The following is an 18236-nucleotide window of genomic DNA, read 5'->3' on the forward strand; positions in this document are numbered from 1 at the left end:
CAGCAGGATGGAGCCACTGCGAATGGGAGAAGTTTGTCCCCTGAGCAACACTGCCAGGGGTAGTTCTGGCACCTTCTTCTGCTGGCACTTCAGACCCTGCTGGGCACTGGACGGGCCTGCAGGCACTGCGTTCACCATTTTACACAAGAGGAAACAGGCATGTGGCCGGGTGACAGGACCAAGTGGCTGCGATGTTGACAGTGTCATTCCATCGTGGCTGATTTGCTCTGGAATATGGCCTAGGGTTAAGCTCTGTTTATGTGGGATTCACTAGCCCTGCCCCCAAAAAGCTCAGAAGGGAATTAATCTTCTTTTGAAATATACGTGTTTTAAATAAATCACGTCCTTTCCACGTTCTGTTTTCAGTACGTCATCATTTTTCATTCCACATTGTGTTGTGGCTGATGTGGCAGCTTCCAGAGGCACCTAGTGAAACTGCTCTTACCCGCTGGCTACTCCATTAGGCTAGTTACCTAGTTAGCAGGAGGAGAGCCCGGGCTGCTGCCTGTCCAGCTGCACTCTGTTACCTGTCTGTCTGTCTGTCTTCTATCTATCTATCTATCTGTCATCTATCTATCTCTCCACTTATTTCGGCCACACGTGCTGCAGCATGTGGAAGTTCCTGGGCCAGAGATCGAACCTGCGCCGCAGTTGTCCACCTGAGCCACAGCAGTGACAATGCCGGATCCTTAACATGCTGAGCTGCCAGGAAACTCTGCAGCTGTTATTTAGACTAGACAGTGGAGGTGCCCTGGGAACCTGCTTTTGAGCCACATCCTTCTCACTCCAGCCTGACTCCCCTGGAGCCATGCCCCCTGGGTGGGGGAGTCCACCGGGGCCAGTTGTCACAGATTCCTGGCTGCAGATGTCATCTGTGAGGGGAGGGGCGCCTGAGACTGAGCACTGCTCAAGTTTCTCAGAATACCTTTTGACATTCTGGGAACACATGTTTTTGTGACTTCATCCGCAGCAAGGCTCCGTGCTTTTGGGGAGGACTTGGTGGTTGATCAATCCCGTGACTGCGGGTGCTGGGACGTGCAGGTCGGTTGCCCCTGCCTGCAGTCCCACCTGTCTTCTCTGGGACCTGACTCAGCACCTCAAAACCCTGTTCCAACAGGGTTTTGGTTTTGTCAGCTTTGTTTTAATGAATAATGCAATTGTTGGAATATATGGGTAGTGTCTCAAGGTGACTTGTAAAGAGCTTCCAACAAATTTAAGTGTGTACGTTCTAGAAGATTCCTTCAAAAACAGCCCTTCCTGCACCATCATCTTTGGCCCGTGCATCTTTGGTCCTTTATAGAGAGAGCACTGGGTGAGGCCTGTGTGACAAATGAGCCAGTGCCCTGTGTCCCCCACACCTGTAGGACTTGGGGGGACGGGAGGAATGGAACGGTAGCAGTGATGGTTTGAAGTATTTTTAGCAAGTGGATTCCGGTTTATTATGGGGCCCCCCTGTTGTGCAAAGGGGACTTAGTTACCTGGGAGAGGATCAAACGTAATCAAGCAAGCCAGCTCCCCAAGGCCGAGGGCAGAGAGGGGGCAGGTGTCCACCTGCAGGGCATCCGGAGGGTAGTGCCATCTGACCCAGGCAGCCAGGCTCTGATGACAGTAAGGGCATTTGGGTCCACGAGGCCCCTTGATTCAAAGCAGACGGCACCCTGGTGATGACAGTGACAGATGTGTCCCGGCCCCGTCAGGCGGCAGGGCAGAGCCAGCTGTGGAAGGGACCTCATGCAGCCGGGAACTTGGTGCCCAGGAGAGCGGCCCTGGGGCCAGGCTGCTGTGGGCACCTGTCACTCGAATGTCAACAAAAGCAAGAAAAAGCTTGGTGGATCTTCTTTTCCTCTCTGCGCTCTCCAGTTCATGCCGCTCTTATAGGTGATTCTTTCCCTGCACCTGCCCTTATTTTGGGAGAACAAAAAGTAGAAAATGGAAACTTCCATGTGTAGCTGTCAGGAGCAGCCCCTTGAGCCGTGGGACCCACTGGAGAAGGGGCTCCGGACCTGGTCGGGGTTCTGATGGCAGCTCCGTCAGTGCAGGCCTCGTGTCCTCTATTAATGGGTAAAGCAGTGTATTCCCTTGGCCCTGGAACATTCTCTAGACGCCACAGCACATCCTCCGAGCTTCAGCATACGCTTGTCGTGACACCCTGGGATCCAGGTTCCAGGAACTTTTCTCTTGGTTTGGGGGTGTGTTCCAGCTCTGGCTGGGACACCTCTCATTATCCAAGGTCACCCCTCTGTTGCTCTTTCCCTCCGTTGTCTCCCCAGCCCCGCGTTCAGGCTGGTAGAGGTGACAGAAGCCTGTACTGACTTCATTGTCCCTGTCCCTGTGGGGGGCACATGCTGGTGGGCTTTGGGGACATGTGCTTCTGCAGGCCTTGTGCTCAAGGGCACTTGATGGCTTTGGACCCACTCCCACCTTGGCCTTGGACACCCCGTGCCTCCTGGCACCCCGCATCCTGCCTCTGAGCACGTGTGTCCGTGGCCAGCACCACCACCCGGGTGAGGACAGAGGGCCAGCGCTGGGGTCACTGGGTCACGCCTGCCTCCAGTGATGCCCAGTGAGCCTCTGGGAGTGTTTCACGGCGGCGGGGGTCGGGGGTCTGCGTCAGCAGCTCCGCACCTCTCACTTGAACCCGCTGGCCGTTATCCTCGGAGGAGAACAGTCCTAATCCACCTGCCGGTTTTATTTTCGTGGGGCTGCTTCTGGCGGAGAGTTTTCCTAAATAGAAAACCCATGGCTCCTTTGAGAGCAGGATGAAAATAATCAGCGAAGCATTTGAATCCCCACCCCCACATTTTAATCTGTAAAATTAAACTCCCGTTTCCCCCTGTGCTTTGTTTTGTCTCTCGTAAAGCGGGTTATTTTGAGCAGGGATTCAGGAAGGGCCGGCCTCCTCTTTTCCTTCGAGCTCAGAAATAGCTCCTGGGATGGGTGTCCTCCGGGCGGATCCGGGTGCAGTTCATCTTTGTGTGTTTCTAGGCATTTTTGACTCTTACCTTCTCACCAGCCCCGTGTGTCTCCGCACCTTTCAGCTCCTAAGCCCCCTGCAACCCCCCACTCGGGAACTTTCGGAGCCGGTAGGCCTTCTGGTCTACCAGAGCTGAGCACCGGACTCTGGGCTCTCAGCCTCCCCTGCCTCTGCTTAGCCCGTCTTTTTTTTTTTTTTTTAATTATGTTTCACATTATTTTTTTATTCTGTCCTTCCTCCCTCTTTCTTTCTTCCTTTCTTTCTCGTTCTCTCTTTCTCCCCCCCGCCTCCCCCTCCTTCCCTCTCTCCCTTCCTTCCTTCCCCTGCGGCATATGGAATTCCTGGGCCGGGGGTCAGGTCCAGGCCACAGTTGTGACCTAAGCCACAGTTGCAGCAACACTGGATCCTTAACCCACTGTGCCGGGCTGGAGAATTGAACCTGCGTCCCAGCGCTCCCAAGATGCCGCTGATCCCCTTGCACCATAGCGGGAACTCCCAGACGGTCTTTAGTGTAAACACACCACCGCTTCCTTGTGGAGGAGGGCTGAGAAGTCAGAAACTCGGAGTCCAGAGTCTTTATCGAAACCCTCGTCATTTTGGAGGCCGTCTTCTTTATTTTCAGCGAGTGCGCTGCGAGGGCCTTGCCTGGCGGTAGGAGGCCCCTGCAAAGCAGAGTGCTGCCTGGGGAGGACCTGGTTGCAGCAAAGGGGCAGCAGGAAGGCACTCACAGGTGTTTGAGGGAGAACCTGGCAGGTGGGGCTGGTGGCCTGGGCAGATGGGGACGGGCTTGCCCCAGTTCTAGGTTCTGTTTGGGATCCTGGGTGGCAGAATTGGCAGGATTTTGTAAATGTGGAGGAGGTTTAGGCTCGTCCGGTGAGCTCCCGTGGGTTTAGTGGAATATGATTATATGGACATTTACAGTGAGTGAGCTGACCCTTCTGGGCCTAATGCTAAATTTAAAATTTTTTCTGGAGTTCCTGTCGTGGCGCAGTGGAAGTGAATCCGACTAGGAACCATGAGGTTGCAGGTTGGATCCCTGGCCTCGCTCAGTGGGTTAAGGATCTTGCGTTGCTGTGGCTGTGGTGTAGGCTGGCAGCTGCAGCTTTGATTGGACCCCTAGCCTGGGAACCTCCATATGCCTCGGGTGCAGCCCTAAAAAAAGCAAAAAAAGAAAAAATTTTTTTCTTCTAAGATTTGATAAAAATTTGATAGGAAAAGTTGTCCTTTTTCCCTTTCTTGCCAGCCCTTCCCTGGATCAAAGAACAGTTGGCGAAAACCAGACCAGCGCTGTGTAATTCTTCAACACTGTTGCCGAAATATTTGGGGGAAGTTTCCTTGCTATCCCCCTTTGTGTATCATTTCCATTCTTAAAAATGGTGATTTTTTTTTCCTGTTTGTGCCTTTTCTCCCTTCCTTTTATAACAAGAAGGAAGGTGTTAAAAAGCCATGGGGTGCTGTCGCATCACTTTGTCACATCACTTCTAAGCTCTTCTCTTAAAAAAAAGCAGAAGCATGGACTTCATTTGTCCTGAATTTTTGGTGCATCTCTTGGTTCTGTTTCTCCTGGCTCCACCCACCTTGTACACAGGGTTGGTGTTCTTTGGGGGTGGGGGGTGTCCTTCTCCCTGTGTCCCTGCAGGCTATGCAGCTGTCCATGTTAGGTGTCCGAGGGGAGGGGCTTGGTGGGTGGAGAGGGGGGAGGGAGGGAAGAGGATGGGTGGGTGGAGAGGGGAAGGCGAGGGGAGGGGCTTGGTGGGTGGAGGGGTCTTGGTTGGGGACAGAGCACATCATATTTGTGGGTTTCCTGAAGGAGGCGCCTCTGGTCCAGCCTTGAAGTAGGCAGAATGGGAAGGGGGAGGTGGGTTTTCTTGGCAGAGGACTCAGCCTGAGGTGGCCCGGGGGGGCGAGATGATCCTGGGCCCCGGGGATGGAAAAAGGAGGTGCAGGGTCCAGTGCCCCTCGGGGTCCTCGAGCTCCGGGGAGGCTGGGGCGCCTCGTGCAGCCTGTACACCTTGGGGCCAGCATGCACCCTGGCCTGGGGCTGCTTCTACTTCAGGCAGCTGTGTGGTGGAAAGGCCCCTGCCCCTTTCTGGGGTGACAGGAACAGTCCCAGAGAAGGACTCGTGTGGCCGTCCCTGTCCTGTGGAGCACTGATCCTTGCGGGCATGCCAGCCGGGGCCACAAAGGAGCGAGCCGGGGCAGCGTCACGTCCCTGACCCTGGGCTGGGCATCCTTGAGAAGGTTCTGGCACAGGTGCTTGGGTCCCATCCAGTCGTCCCCATGTGCCGTCTCATCAGCCAGGATTTTAACCTTTATCTTGGGCATATGAATAAACCAGAGCAAAACGTGGCCCTTCACTCGCTAACCCCACCGGTTGACTTGTTTTCTGCGTTAGCTGCCAGGCGTGCCATTCAGACAGCTCCTTCCTGGGAGCACGTGGAATCCTGGGGGGCTCTGGGTGTCCTGCAGTCGTGGGCACATGGAATCAGCAGCCTGTCGTGGTGACCAGGGCACCAGGGAGATGGCCTCTTACTCTCCTACTGATGTGATTACAGAGCCAGCCCTGCGTCGGCAGGAAACACAGTCTGCGCTGCTCTGTGATGTCTGTGTCAGGAGAGACGGCGGAGCTCTCCCAGCGCCACGTGACGGTCGTAACTCACTCTTCTGTCCTCTGGGAGGGTCTCAGGTCTCCCCCCCCCCCCAGCAATCTGATAGTATGTATATTCCATAGTCATTCTGTCAAAGCCTTTCGTGGTCTCTCCAGGTTCACAGCCCACGGCGAGGTGATAGGAGCCCCATTTCACAGCCGAGGTGGGTTGAGTTGGGAGAGCCAGGCCTTGCTGGGTGGATCAGGCTGGCTAGGAGAGGGCAGGGGACACTGGGGGATTTAATGTCAGTCTCTGAGTCAGAGTCCTGAGCTTTTACCCTTCTATCCAGCTGACTCATGCACTTGAAACGAAGTATATGTTAGGTTTCTAGATGAATGTTGGTTTAAAATTGAAGCATGCCTTTGGAAAGGTCACCTCTCATAAATGTCCAGCCTGGTGAGTTTTGACGGTGGACGCCCTCTGTGTGGTCACATCCCAGGCAGGGAGATGGAGCATGCCTGGCGCCCTGCAGCCCTTTTGTGCTGCTGTGGACCCCCGCCTGCTTGCTCTCGGCTTGGGTTTGCTGGCTTTTGCACTTGAAGCCGGTGGACTCCCAGACAATGTATACTCTCCCCCGTTTTCTTTGTTCCACCATCGGCTTCTAAGCACCTTCTGTCACCTCATAGTACACCTGATGCTCTTTTTTCTCTTCCTTTTATGGCTGCACCTGGGGCGTATGGACGTTCCCGGGCTAGGGGTCACATCAGAGCTGCAGGGGCCAGCCTGCGCCACAGCCACGGCAGCACTGACTCTGAGCTGCTTCTGGGACCTATGCCTCGGCTTAGGGCAACGCCCGATCCTTACCTCACGGAGCGAGGCCGGGGATCGAACCTGCATCCGCACGGTGTCGGGTTCTTATCCCCTTGAGCCACAGCAGGAACTCCCACTCTGTGCTCTTTAAGGTGCCAATTGAGAGCTGCCTTCCTCCACTCCCCGTGTCTGTGGGGATGCAGGGAAGGAAGGCGCCCCCCGCCACGCGTGGAGTCTCTGCATCTCCGGGCCTACTAACCCTTGCTCACCTCCCTGCCCTTGGCCTTTGTTCCCTCCTCGAGGGGGTGTGACAGAATCACCTCAAGACCCACGTGATGCCCCCACTTTTGAGGATCCAGCTGCAGTGGAAATAGGGTGCAGGCATTGCTGTCGCAGTAACCGGTGCGCCCCTGTAATTAATTGAAATAGAAACTCTTTGCCAACGCGGGTCTGTTGATTATTCTTAATTACCAATCCCTTGTGATGCCTTTCCAGGCCGATCCTGACATGGCCGGTGGGGAATGCTTCTGAACTGGAGCCCTGGTTTCTTCTCATGGCACTGGATCCAGTCATTTTGGTTAAGTCATGATCCTTGGTGTTGTAAATGATCAGAAAAATAAGACAGTTTCTGAAAGATTTCTGAAGCTTCATTTTTAAAATATTTCTGCCATTCGCTTGGATTGATGAGTTTTTTCCTTCCGGTTCTGCAGCAAAAGCCATTAGCATCTTATCAGTCATGGGATGCCATCTTTTTTTTTTTTTTTCTCCCCTCGATTTTCAAAAAGATAAGACCCAGGAATCTGGTAAGGGCCCGCCCCAGAGGGCACGCTCTTCGCTGGCTGATGGTTAACTTTACGGGAAGCTAGATTGAAATGATTCCAGTGACTTTCCTGCTCTCTCTTCCGCTCCTCGGAAGGCTTCACCGCGTTTGTAGGGCAGCGTGTTCTCATGGGGATTAGACAGGCTACATGGGGCTTTAACGCTCAGTGGGAGAACAGTTTCCCGAGGAATGTGAACCTCATTAGGGATTCCAGGGTCATGCCTGATAAAGTCAAGGAGAAGCTCTTGAAGGAAGCAAATATATTAACAAAGTCTCGAAGGTCGGCATTTGGGCAGCCGTCCCTTCTCGTGGATTCTGTCATTCTCTGGAGGGTGATGCTGAACGTTGGGCTGGAGCCTCTCCAGCCCAGAGGAATGACCGGCCACGGCCCACGGCCCAGCCCGGGGCCCTGCGTGGAGCACCCCGCCCCCGCCCTGGGAGGATGGCCTGTGTTGGTCTTTGTTCCGCACTGGCCCGCGCAGGCCTCTGGTGGTCAGTGCCAGGCTGAAGTGCCCTCTTCCCCACATGCATAGGGAGGAGCATCGTCCCCCAGGACCTCAGAATGTGTGCTGATTTGGAAATAGGGTCTTTTTTTTTTTTTGTCTTTTTGCCATTTCTTGGGCCACTCCCGCGGCATATGGAGGTTCCCAGGCTAGGGGTCGAATCGGAGCTGTGGCCTACACCACAGCCACAGCAACGTGGGATTCGAGCCGCGTCTGCAACCTACACCACAGCTCACGGCAACGCCGGATCCTTAACCCACTGAGCAAGGGCAGGGACCGAACCCGCAACCTCATGGTTCCTAGTCAGATTCGTTAACCACTGGGCCACGACGGGAACTCCGGAAATAGGGTCTTTAAAGAGAGGCTGGAGGTAACGTGAGGTCATACGGATGGCGCCGTAACCCCATATGCCTGGTGTCCTTACAAGAAAAGATCAGGAGACAGACACCCAGAGGGACCTCCTGGTGAAGAGCAGAGATGCTTCTGCACACCAAGGAGAGAGGGCTCAGGAGAAGCCAGCCCTGGCTGACACTCCGTCTCCGACCTCCAGCCTCCAGGACGGTGAGAGGTAGGGCTGTTGAAGCTGCCCAGGCCGTGGTGTTGGTTACGGCGGCCCGAGCTGCCCAAGAGATGGCATTTTAGCAGACGTGCCCCTCTTAGAATATAAGCCCTGGGGGAGAGCGGGCTTTCCTCTTTTCATTATTCTACCCACCCACCCCCCATTTATAATAAATGCTAGTAATGCTAGTAGAAATAATTGGACTTTTTTCTCAGGTATCTGTGATGGGTGCTGAAAACGCCTTATTGCTTTTCTGATCAGTAATGTACAGTGCCAGAAGTAAAGCTATAAAATAATGAAAAATCAAGGTGATAAGAAAGATTCTGCTCCTTGGGGAAAGCCTCCTTCTGCTCGAGTGCTGCTCTGTGCAGAGATGAGGGAGGGGTCGCCCCCTGTTCCGGTGAGGTCCCTGTGGCCGGCAGATCTGCATCCATCACTCCAGCTCCTGGTTCAGCCCATGAGATGGCGACGGTGGCCTGGGACTCAACAGGCTGACGTGGGAAAGTCTTTGGTCTTCATCTCATCGTGTGTTTCCTTCATAATCACCTTTGCACTTGTGGGTCAGGTGTCCGGTGTTGTCGCTGCAGTGGCCCGGGTTGCTGCTGTGCTGTGAGGGTTTGATCCCTAGCCCTGGAATTTCCACATGCCGCAGGCACAGCACCGGCCCCCTCAAAAAGAAGAATCACTTTTGCAAAGATAAAACAAAGTGAAACGTTACTCCCAAATTTGCACAGCCTCTGTTAGAATTCAAATTACGGTGCTAAAGTGGTTTTATTTAGTGATGCTCTGTGTGCTTTTTTACTTGGTATAACTCTGCTGACTGCCTTCAAACCTGCTGCCAGGCCAGTTGGCTCACCTGCCAGGTTTGCCCATTTTGCACCAACGTGATGGCAGATGGAGTTACTTTTGGTGCCTGTGTGTCTCTATTTAGTGCATTTTGAGACTTGTTGGCTGTTGCTGTTGCGGTGACCCATCCTTCCAAGGTCCTGGCGTGAGTTGGATCTGCTCAGGCCGGCTGGATGCCCAGCTGGGGGCTCACCTGTGGGTGGAGTTACCTGGGAAACAAGTGGGAAAAAATGGCAGGAGGAGAGACCAAGCTGGGGGCTCTCGCGGCCGAACGGGAGGTACGTGCCACGCGCTCCAGGGTACCGAGGTCCGCGGGCATCTGTGAAGCTCCGCCAGGAGACTCAGCGCACTTGGAATTCCTGGCGGTTGAGAAGAGGTTGTCCTCTGATTTACCTCTGCTCTGAGCCCACGGTGACATGCAGGGTGCCAGTGACGCATGCGCGCTTTTGGGGATGCTGGTGGGAAGATGTCAAGCTTTGTCCAAGGTAAAATTTAATAAGAACCATTGACAACAAAGCCGAATGCCTTGTTTCCTGGCACTGATGAGAAGGAAGACAAACCTCTCTAAGGCACGTGTCAATCTGACCTTTAGTCTCCCTCTAGCATTGACCTCCAGAATCAGCCCAGGTGCCCGTCACTCCTCCTGGAGAAAGGGCCTCTCAGAGCCGGAGTCAGCCCTGGGGGACCACAGCCCTGGTTCCCCCTGGGAAGTGAAGTGCAGGGCTGGGTGTGTGTGCATGTGTGTGCACATGCGCTCGTGCAAGCGCTTCAAACACATGCTGTGTGTGCACATGTGCTCGTGCAAGCGCTTCAAACACATGCCTGGAGTTCTCTGGAGGCCTAGCAGCTAAGAGGATCTGGTATTGTCACTGCTGTGGCATGGGTTCCATCCCTGGCCCAGGCATATCTGCATGATGTGGGCACAACCAAAAAAAAAAAGCAAACAACCCCCCTGCCTTTCACACTTAGATGCACGCAGACACACTGACACACTTAATCTCATGCCGTCACTCACCCCCATACAGTCATTCACACACTCTTTCACACTCATGCTCTCTCACACCTTCCTTCACTCCCCATGCTCACCTTCACCCTCATACACCCTCACACCCTCCCTCACACACTCACACTCGCCCCCACTCCCACCCGCCAGGGTCACAGTCACTGTGCAGGGCCTCCCTTCTCCACCCCCACCCCGTCTCCCTCACCTGCTCACCTGCCGGCTTCGGGACAGGTTGCTGATACCAGCAGGCAGCAGGCGCCACTAGCCAGGTGTGGCGGGCCAGCCCTGTTTGTTTGTGGTCGTCCTTGGTAACGGTGGCTCAGCCCCACACGGAGCCGCCACCTGGCCATTCACTGCAGGCCTCTGGGGCCTCGCCGGGGCTTCCTTAGTCAAGGAGTGCTGGCCCTGCCTCCTGCCTTGTCCCTCCCACACCCTCTGTCACCCTGACTCCCAGGCTTCTTCTGGCGAGAAAGGGGAGCCATTCGTATCACAAGAGGAATGTGGACCCAGGAGTTTGGACCCAGGGACCGCGTCCCCACCCTGTGAGGATCCGCCCACGTGGCCCAGCCTCCTTGGGACTCAGCGCCCTGACCGGATGCTCAGCAGCTTCCTGGGCTCTGCAGCCGGTGAGAAGGACCTGCAGGTGCCCTGGCCTTGTTGTGACTGTTATCTTCCTGCTGCCACTTGATCGGGCCACCTCCAAAAGAGGAAGGGGGCTTGGCGAGGAAGGCACTGATCTGACCCCCCCCCCGCCCCCCGGCGCACTGGCCATGCCCTCGGGGGTCAGTGGGAGGCACACAGGCAGGACAGTGTTGGGGAGCAGAGCAGCGTCGGGACCCTCCTGCAGTCCCAGGGTGCGTCCTGGCTGCCCGCTCTGCTTTCAGCTCCATCAGTGACATGAGACGGGCCCCGCAGAGACCGACTGCTCAAGAAGCCTCCGCTCCTTCCATGCTGAGCATGGCTGAGGCTCCCCAGAAATGACCCAGTGTCACGGTATTTGCTTTTGTCAAATGACAGCAGCAGAGACCCAGCCAGCCCCGAGAGGCGTGTGATCAGAGGTTGCCCTGGAGACGGGAACCGAAAGCAGGTGAGCGACGCCATGACTGAGCCCACCTGAACCTGGGGTGGCCGCCCTCGGCATGGTCCCCTGGTGGCTCCATTCTGAGGATGTGCTGCTCTGGAGAGACACGCAGGCAGCGCCTGAAGGTCAGGGGCAGGTGGAGAGGCTGCAGCTGTGTGGACTCCAGCACTGGACGCAGCCTGTCCAGAGAAGCCGCGCACGTTTGTCTCCGGTCAGGCTGCAGAGCCAGGGCGGGGGGACACCCGAGGCTCCAGGAAATGCAACCAAGGCGCCAACTGCCTGCCACTCACATCGCTGATGCCGTGCAGAGTGGTCCACGTGAGAGCGTCCGGACCACCGATTGCTCCATGCTCTGCCAGACCGTGTTCCCTGCCTTTCTCTAACGTGATGTGCAAATCGCATCTGTCCTCACGTCATTTCCATGCTGGAATGTCACGCTGAAGGAAGAGGAGTCCGTGTGTCCCCTTGCTGATGGGCTTTTCGAAGCTGGGTGTTTGTAGTTCTTGATGGAAACTTTGCTTTTCTCTGCACAGACAGGTGGCTTCTCTCCCGCCCCCCAGACCACCCCTCTTCTCGGAGTTGGTTCTTCTTGTGCATTTCCATGTGCAAATTCCTTCTAACGCGAGGTCCTTCCTCAGACATCGGCTGTCTGCTTTTCTCCCCAGGGCATGTAAAGACAGACAATAGGGCTTGTCGTCGATTGTCTGGTCGAGAGGTTCATTTCTGGCAGGGATGCGGTCCTGGAAATGCAGAACTGATGTTTGCCATTTGCTGCCCTGACCCCAGGATCCCGCTCACCTCACCCCACGCCCGGCTCCCTTTCTCGTGACGTTTATGCAGTTGGTGTTCGAGAATGTCTCCTCCCGGAGGGCTTGTCTGTTTTGTTAACTGATGCGTCCGAAAAGGACAGTGACAGTGAGTGCCTGGCAGGAGAGGATGCACAATACAAATGACACGATCGGGGTGCAGACTGCACAGCTTGTTGTGACATCAGCAGTAGACGGGGCTTGTGGCACAGCCAGGGAAGGTGGGATTTGGGGGCCCGCAGAGCAGGGAGCCCTCTCCTGTTTTCTGGAGGACACTCTGGGGCCAGACTGGGTGATGGTATCACTAGTCCCCGGGTGGCCTCAGCACTGTCTACTTAGTGGCTGCTGTTTTTAAAACTCAAGTTCTGGGAGTTTCCCTTGTAGCTCAGTGGTAACGAACCCGACTAGTATCCGTGAGGATGCAGGTTTGATCCCTTGATCAGTGGATTCAAGATGCAGTGTTGCCGTGAGCTGTGGTGTAGGTTCCAGACTCGGCTCGGATCCTGCGTTTCTATGGCTGTGGCGTTGGCCGGCAGCTGCAGCTCCAATTCCACCCCTAGCCTGGGATCTTCTATATGCTGCAGGTGCGGCCATAAAAAGAAAACAAACAAACAAAACAGCGTCAAGTTTCTGATAATGCATAGGGCTTTTGCCTTCATTCTCTTGACAGACACATCTTCCAGACAATGAATTAAAAGTAACTAATATGCTTTACTTTTGGGGCCAGTTTTAGATTTACAGAAAAGTTGGGTAGTACAGAGTTAACCTATGCTCACTTTCCTGCCGTGTCTGTCCCCCATTGTTACCTTGTGTTGGTGTGGTGCATGTGACATTACTGACCAAACTCCGTAATTTACATGGTGTTATACATTCTAGGCCTGGAACACATGTATAACGATGTGTATCTCTCATTATAGTAGCACAGCGAACAGTTTTCCTGCCCTAAAAATTCTCTGTGCCCCACCTATTCATCCATCCCCCAACCCCTGGCAACCACTAATCTTTGTATGGTCCCCAGAGTTTTGCCTTTCCCAGAATGTCGCAAAGCTGGAATCTTTACAGTATGTGTAGCCTTTTCAGATTGACGTCTTTCATTCAGTGATATGCATTTAAGGTTCTTCCATATCTTTTCATGGCTTGATAGCTCATTTCTTTTTATTGCTGAATAGTATCACGTGGAATAATGATGTTTCAAAGGTAGGAGCTTCAGTGGCTTACACACGTCCCAGCAGCATGTCAGACATCTAGGACACGAGCCTGCACCAAGTAAGGACCGTGCACGGGATGAAATTAATCACTTTAGGCATGGGGACTTCCTGTCTGACTGCCAGCACCATCCTGTAAGCATCTGCACGTAGCTCCCTATATGTTCAAAGAAGGTTCCTCCTTCCCGGGGATTCTCAGTGTAGAGTAAAGCAACTCTTAGCTCAGCAGTTCTGGACAGTGAGAGGGGCTGCTAAGGGTGTGGGAAGGGGGCCGCTGGGTAGAGGGGAGGAAGAGGGGGTGTCAGGAGAGAAGGGCCTCTGCCCCAGACGAGAGCATGAGTCAGAATCCTGGTGGAGTACTAATATGTCTCAGACAGATGAATGACTGTGTATCATATTCCTTGAGGAACTTTGTTAAGATAAGCGAGAACTATAAATAGTTGATATGGCAAGAGCCAAGGTCACACTGCCGCCCACTCCAACCTACAAGGACAGTACGTCAGATCCCTGGGATTTCTCTTGTTTTTAGAAAACTCTTGAAGGATGGATGGGGATATCAGGGGTCTGGGGGGAGGAGAGCCAGGAGGCAGCCCGTGGGGAGGTGAATCCCACCTGCAGGTGCAGGATCCTGGCTTTCCAGAACCGCAGGAAGCAAGTCTGAGCCTCTCACCTGCCCACAGCCCTTTCTGCTCCGGGAGGGTGCCCTGTTCCCGACTGAGGCTCAGAGAAGGCACCTGTTGTGAGCACCACAAGTTCTCACTACCTGCAGTGCTCAGATGAGGAAACTGAAGTCCAGAGTGATGAGAGCCCGGGGTTGCGTGGCCAGTGAGCGGTGGAGCAGAAGTCCCATACAGGACAGACTCCAGAGCTGGAATCTTTATCTTCGTTGGGTCTGTCGTCCCAGGCGCCTGCAACTGTGTTCTTTCTCCGGATCACAGCTATGGCCCCGTCACTTGGGCTGCCGTGTGTGTCTGCTTAGTGCACTCACATCTGCAGGGGCCCACCACGGGGGAGTCAGGGGACTCCATCACCATCTCAGGCGCTCAGCTCCAGCCTAGAGTGAAGCGTCCACAGGGCATTGACACATTCAGACCCTGACTTCTGTTCCAGTTGTGGCACGAGCTCTGGAAAAGTTGATCTGCTTTATAGAGAGTGCCAGCCCTGAGTGGGCTTGTGAGGTGTCGGGGCAGCTGGGTGCTCCCAGGCGGAGTGCCCACTCTCTCTCCCTCCTGGCCCCTGCTCCCCATGCTACCTGGTGAGGAGGCGCTTGTGCTAGCTCAGAACATCCTAGCCTAGGAGTCCACTAGGTCTTCAAAATTAAAGATGAAGTCCTGTATTTGGGAGCCCTGGGCATTTCTCTTGGGGGGAGGCCCCATGGTTTTCATGACATTCTCTGAAAAGGATCCAGACTTTATAAAAGCAAATAAAACCTGGACTCTGGTAATGCCATGTCTTTTTTGTCTTGAGATGCTGAAACTTTGTGAATGCAGTCAGAGACAGTGTCAGGCTTGGGGGCCTCGCTTGGTGGTGATGCGGCATGTTTTTCCTGAGAGAACCCATCTGCTGATGTGTTTTTTTTACCCCTCAGGTCGTGAGTCCCCGCTGTGCGAAAACCCACCTGGAGCAGGTAAGTCCTGCATTTCCTTGGCTCTGTTCCTATGGTGCCCTCTTGGGGAGTCTCCCAGCCCCTTTAGGATCCGCTCTGAGCTGTAGCTTTTATCCACAGAGCTCAGCAGGGACCCTTCCACTAGGCATTTGCAGGCTTTTCTTAAGACATGCGAATCCCGAATCCCGCACTCCTTTGGAAGAGGCTTCTTTCAGATCAATGTTAGTAGCCTTCAGGGATTCATTTCCCTCGGCCCATGTCCCCCTGCTGGGACACAAAGATGCTGCCTGTTTCCTTAGTGATAAAGACGTGGGCAGAGTTCGGGGTGGCTGGCAGAACACAGTGGCTTTGGAACAGGCAGCTCAGACAGGTGCCATCTTTCTATCCGATTGAAGGCAAACGCAGGGATAACACTTACTTTTGGCAAATATTAATCGTTGCCTGCTTTGTCGATGGAAACATCCTGTGAGTGTCAAGGTGCTTCTGGGTGTTTTCTTTGCTGCCCGCTCCCCCTCCCTGGAGATGAGGGGGTTAAGCCTGGTGTTAATGACTTCAGAGCGGCCGCGGGACACCTGGCTCAGTGCGCTTCCCGGACAACAGGATGCCGACCACTCTCTTCTCTTCGTGCAAACTGGAAGTGACTCACTGCGGGGGCGTGCGTGCCTTTCCCAGCCTCACCTGTGAGGGGAGGAAACAGGTGTGCCCGGAGCCTCCCCCGGGATATCTGCTAGGTGTGTCCCCTGTGCTTCCCCAACTGGACACGGCCCCGTGCCCTTGGCCCCGGCTTTGCCACACACCTGGTGGGGATTTCACCCACCTTCCTGCTTCTGGTGCCTCTGATGGCTGAGAGCCTGGCAGCCTGTAGCCCCAGGGCTAGTTCTTCCTGAGTAGCGCACACCCTCCAAGGGGCTCAGCTCTGTGCCTTGCAAGTGGCTTTCTTCCTAAAACTCCAGCGTGCTGCCTCAGGAGTTTTAGGAAGAATACACGGTAGGATGGGTGTGGGCAGCCCAGCCGGGCCGGGCCCCTCCCCCTGGCTGTGGGGGGTGGGGTGGTGTATGCGGACTGCTCAGTCCACTGGAGATTCGGTGCAGGGCTTTCACCTACTCAGTATCACTTCTCAGGGCAGAAAGCACAGAAATTGCCTTTTCTCTCCTGGCCCTACATTGGTCAAGAACCTTCTAGTACCATGGGCCGGCATTTTGGATTGGCATGGAGGTACCCCCAGATAATAGCAACATTTCGGATGTCACCTTGGGAACATCCAGGCCTTGGTCCTGACCAGGCCGCCTGAGGTCCTGGTCCTGTTTCTTTCTTTGTTCCATTCACTGAGTACCTGCTCTGTCTTAGACACATTTGCCCGGAAAGTCACCTGGGCTCACCCACCTGAGACAGGAAGGATGAGGGGCTGAGAAAAGTGAAGTCACTTCCCAGGGCCCCAGACCCGGAGTGGCTGTAGCCTCCACTCTTGGCTGCTTCTTTTTTTTTTCTTTTCTTTTCTTTTGTTAAAGCTTTATGGGCTCTTTTTCTTTTTTTCTTTTTACAGCTAGAGATCAATCAGAGCTGCAAGGCCAGGGATTGACCCCACATCCTCATGGACACTATGTCTGGTTCTTAACCCACTGAGCCACAATGGGAACTCCCAGTCTCGGCTTCTTTTGCTGCTGCTGGCTTCTAGAGATGAAGCAGGTCGATTGGCATTGCTCTCCTATTTTTTGACACTGCATGTTGTAGAATCAAGGATAACTATGCAGGGAAAAACCCCTCTTTTTTTTTTTTTTTTTTTTTTTTTTTTTTGAGGGCTGCACCTGCGGCACCTGGAGGTTCCCAGGCTAGGGAATGGGAACTGCAGCTGAGGCCTATGCCACAGCCACAGCAACACCGAATCCAAGCCACATCTGTGACCTACACCACAGCTCTCAGCAGTGCCGGATCCTTCGGCCAAGGAAACTTCATGTGGCCCTGCTGCCCTGACCCCTTGGCTGTTGGCTTTGCTGCTCATTTTTCTGGGCCTTTTCTGGTAGCATATCCTCATTCTGTTTATGGCGTGAGGCCAGGGATTGAACCGGCATCTTCATGGATGCTCGTCGGATTCTTAACCTGCAGAGCCACAACGAGAACTCCACCCCACGTGTTCTGAGAAGAAACTCATGGGGATGCAGTGCGACGGGTTCAGACCACAGCTCAGTATTTCCCTCTCACCACGTCTCCATGCGATGGGCCACGGTGGCCTTGCTCACGAATGGGGCGACGGCCAGAGGTTTGGATTTCAGGTGTCCTTTCACTAGGCCACCCCGCCCCTGATCCCAGCGCCACTTGAGCTGACACCCGCAGGGTCCGTGGGCACCTGCCCCCCGCCCCCTTTCCCCAGCTTCATCCTGTGTTCCTGGTGGTGGCGGGGATTCAGGCCTCCCGGGTTTGGGAGCAGGAGCCCGCTTCCTTGTCCAGCTGAAGCTGTGACGGTGGCCCTCGGTGTCAGGCCCTCTGACCCAGCTGCCCTTTTCTGTGCCCAGGACCCTTCTCTGCATGGCATTCGCCTGCTGTGCTGAGTGCAGGGAGCCCTTCCTGGAGGCTGCAGGAGAGCTGGCGCTCAGCTCGGGCTAACTCTGAGCCACCAGGGCTGCCTGAGTTCCTGGGGCAGCTCTGGTCTGGGGCATGACTATTTGGAAGCGTCCTTCACTGCCCTGGTTGGAGAGGAGAGGTTGGTGCCAGGCTGTGCCCACAGGACCTGGTGACCTCCCGTGACCCCTGCACCTCATGACGTCATGCTCTGCCAGGCGGAGGTTCCCTTGTGACCACCTGAAGTGTTTGGGACCCAGCAGCCAGGAAACTTCACGTGGCCCTCCTGCCCTGACCCCTTGGCTGTTGGCCTTGCTGCTCATTTTTCTGGGCCTTTTCTGGTAGCACATTCTCTTCCTGTTTATTGCCGTGGCTTAGAATGTGGCCATGGAAGTTCCCATCGTGGCTCAGTGGGTTAAGAATCCGATGCAGTCTCTGAGGATTTGGGTTTGACCCCTGGTCTCAATCAGTGGGTTAAGGGTCTGGTGTTGCCACAGACTGCAGCATAGGTCACAGATGCAGCTCGGATCTGGTGTTGCTGTGGCTGTGATGTAGGCTGGCAGCTGCAGCTCCCATTCTACCCCGAGCCTGGGAACCTTCATATGCTGCAGGTACAGCCCTGAAAAGAAAAAAAAAAAAAAAAGTTGGGCACCAGGTTTGAGTGATACACTGACTAGAAATGACAGGCGGTGGGGCTGAGAGAAAGATCTGGGAGGCAGACCTCCCTCTGTAAATGTCAACTGAGCTGATGAAACCTGCAAACAAGGCTCCCAGTTTCCTGGAAGCCGGCGTGAGAGGGAAACCGCAGTATTGGCCTGTGCCTTATCAGCAAGGAGGGAAAAAGCAAATCAGTGGAGAAAGTGCCACGTGGGAAGTTAT

The 18236-nt window shown here is 54.7% G+C and overlaps 1 protein-coding gene and 1 long non-coding RNA gene across 9 annotated transcripts in view; one reads left to right on the forward strand and one right to left on the reverse strand.

Moving 5' to 3' along the window:
- TNS3 (tensin 3) overlaps positions 1-18236 on the forward strand; it is a 232623-nt gene that overhangs the window by 64254 nt on the left and 150133 nt on the right. For 5 of the 8 annotated variants that reach the window (XR_014834141.1, XM_021079356.2, XM_021079358.2 and 2 more), the window contains one exon: positions 14784-14822. The exons of 1 other annotated variant lie outside the window; for it this stretch is intronic. Coding sequence is in view for 1 of the 7 variants with exons in the window: in XM_021079352.2 (XP_020935011.2) it covers positions 14784-14822 (39 nt within the window). In the remaining 6 variants the exon portion in view is untranslated. Of the gene's footprint in view, positions 1-10589; positions 10730-11120; positions 11191-14783; positions 14823-18236 lie in introns of those variants that run through there. 2 more of the 8 variants (XM_085005684.1, XM_085005685.1) reach the window with 2 other exon arrangements.
- Positions 8475-10443, reverse strand: LOC110257628 (uncharacterized). The gene is made up of 2 exons (XR_014834184.1): positions 10317-10443; positions 8475-9309 (listed from the first exon to the last, which is right to left on the reverse strand). It is a non-coding gene; the product is annotated as an uncharacterized LOC110257628 (long non-coding RNA).

The sequence above is a fragment of the Sus scrofa genome, chromosome 18, assembly GCF_054392235.1.
Source record: "Sus scrofa isolate SSC_HxYL_T2T_F1_AM1 chromosome 18, Sscrofa_HxYL_maternal_Yorkshire_Landrace_v2.0, whole genome shotgun sequence".
NCBI classification, from domain to species: Eukaryota; Metazoa; Chordata; class Mammalia; order Artiodactyla; family Suidae; genus Sus; species Sus scrofa.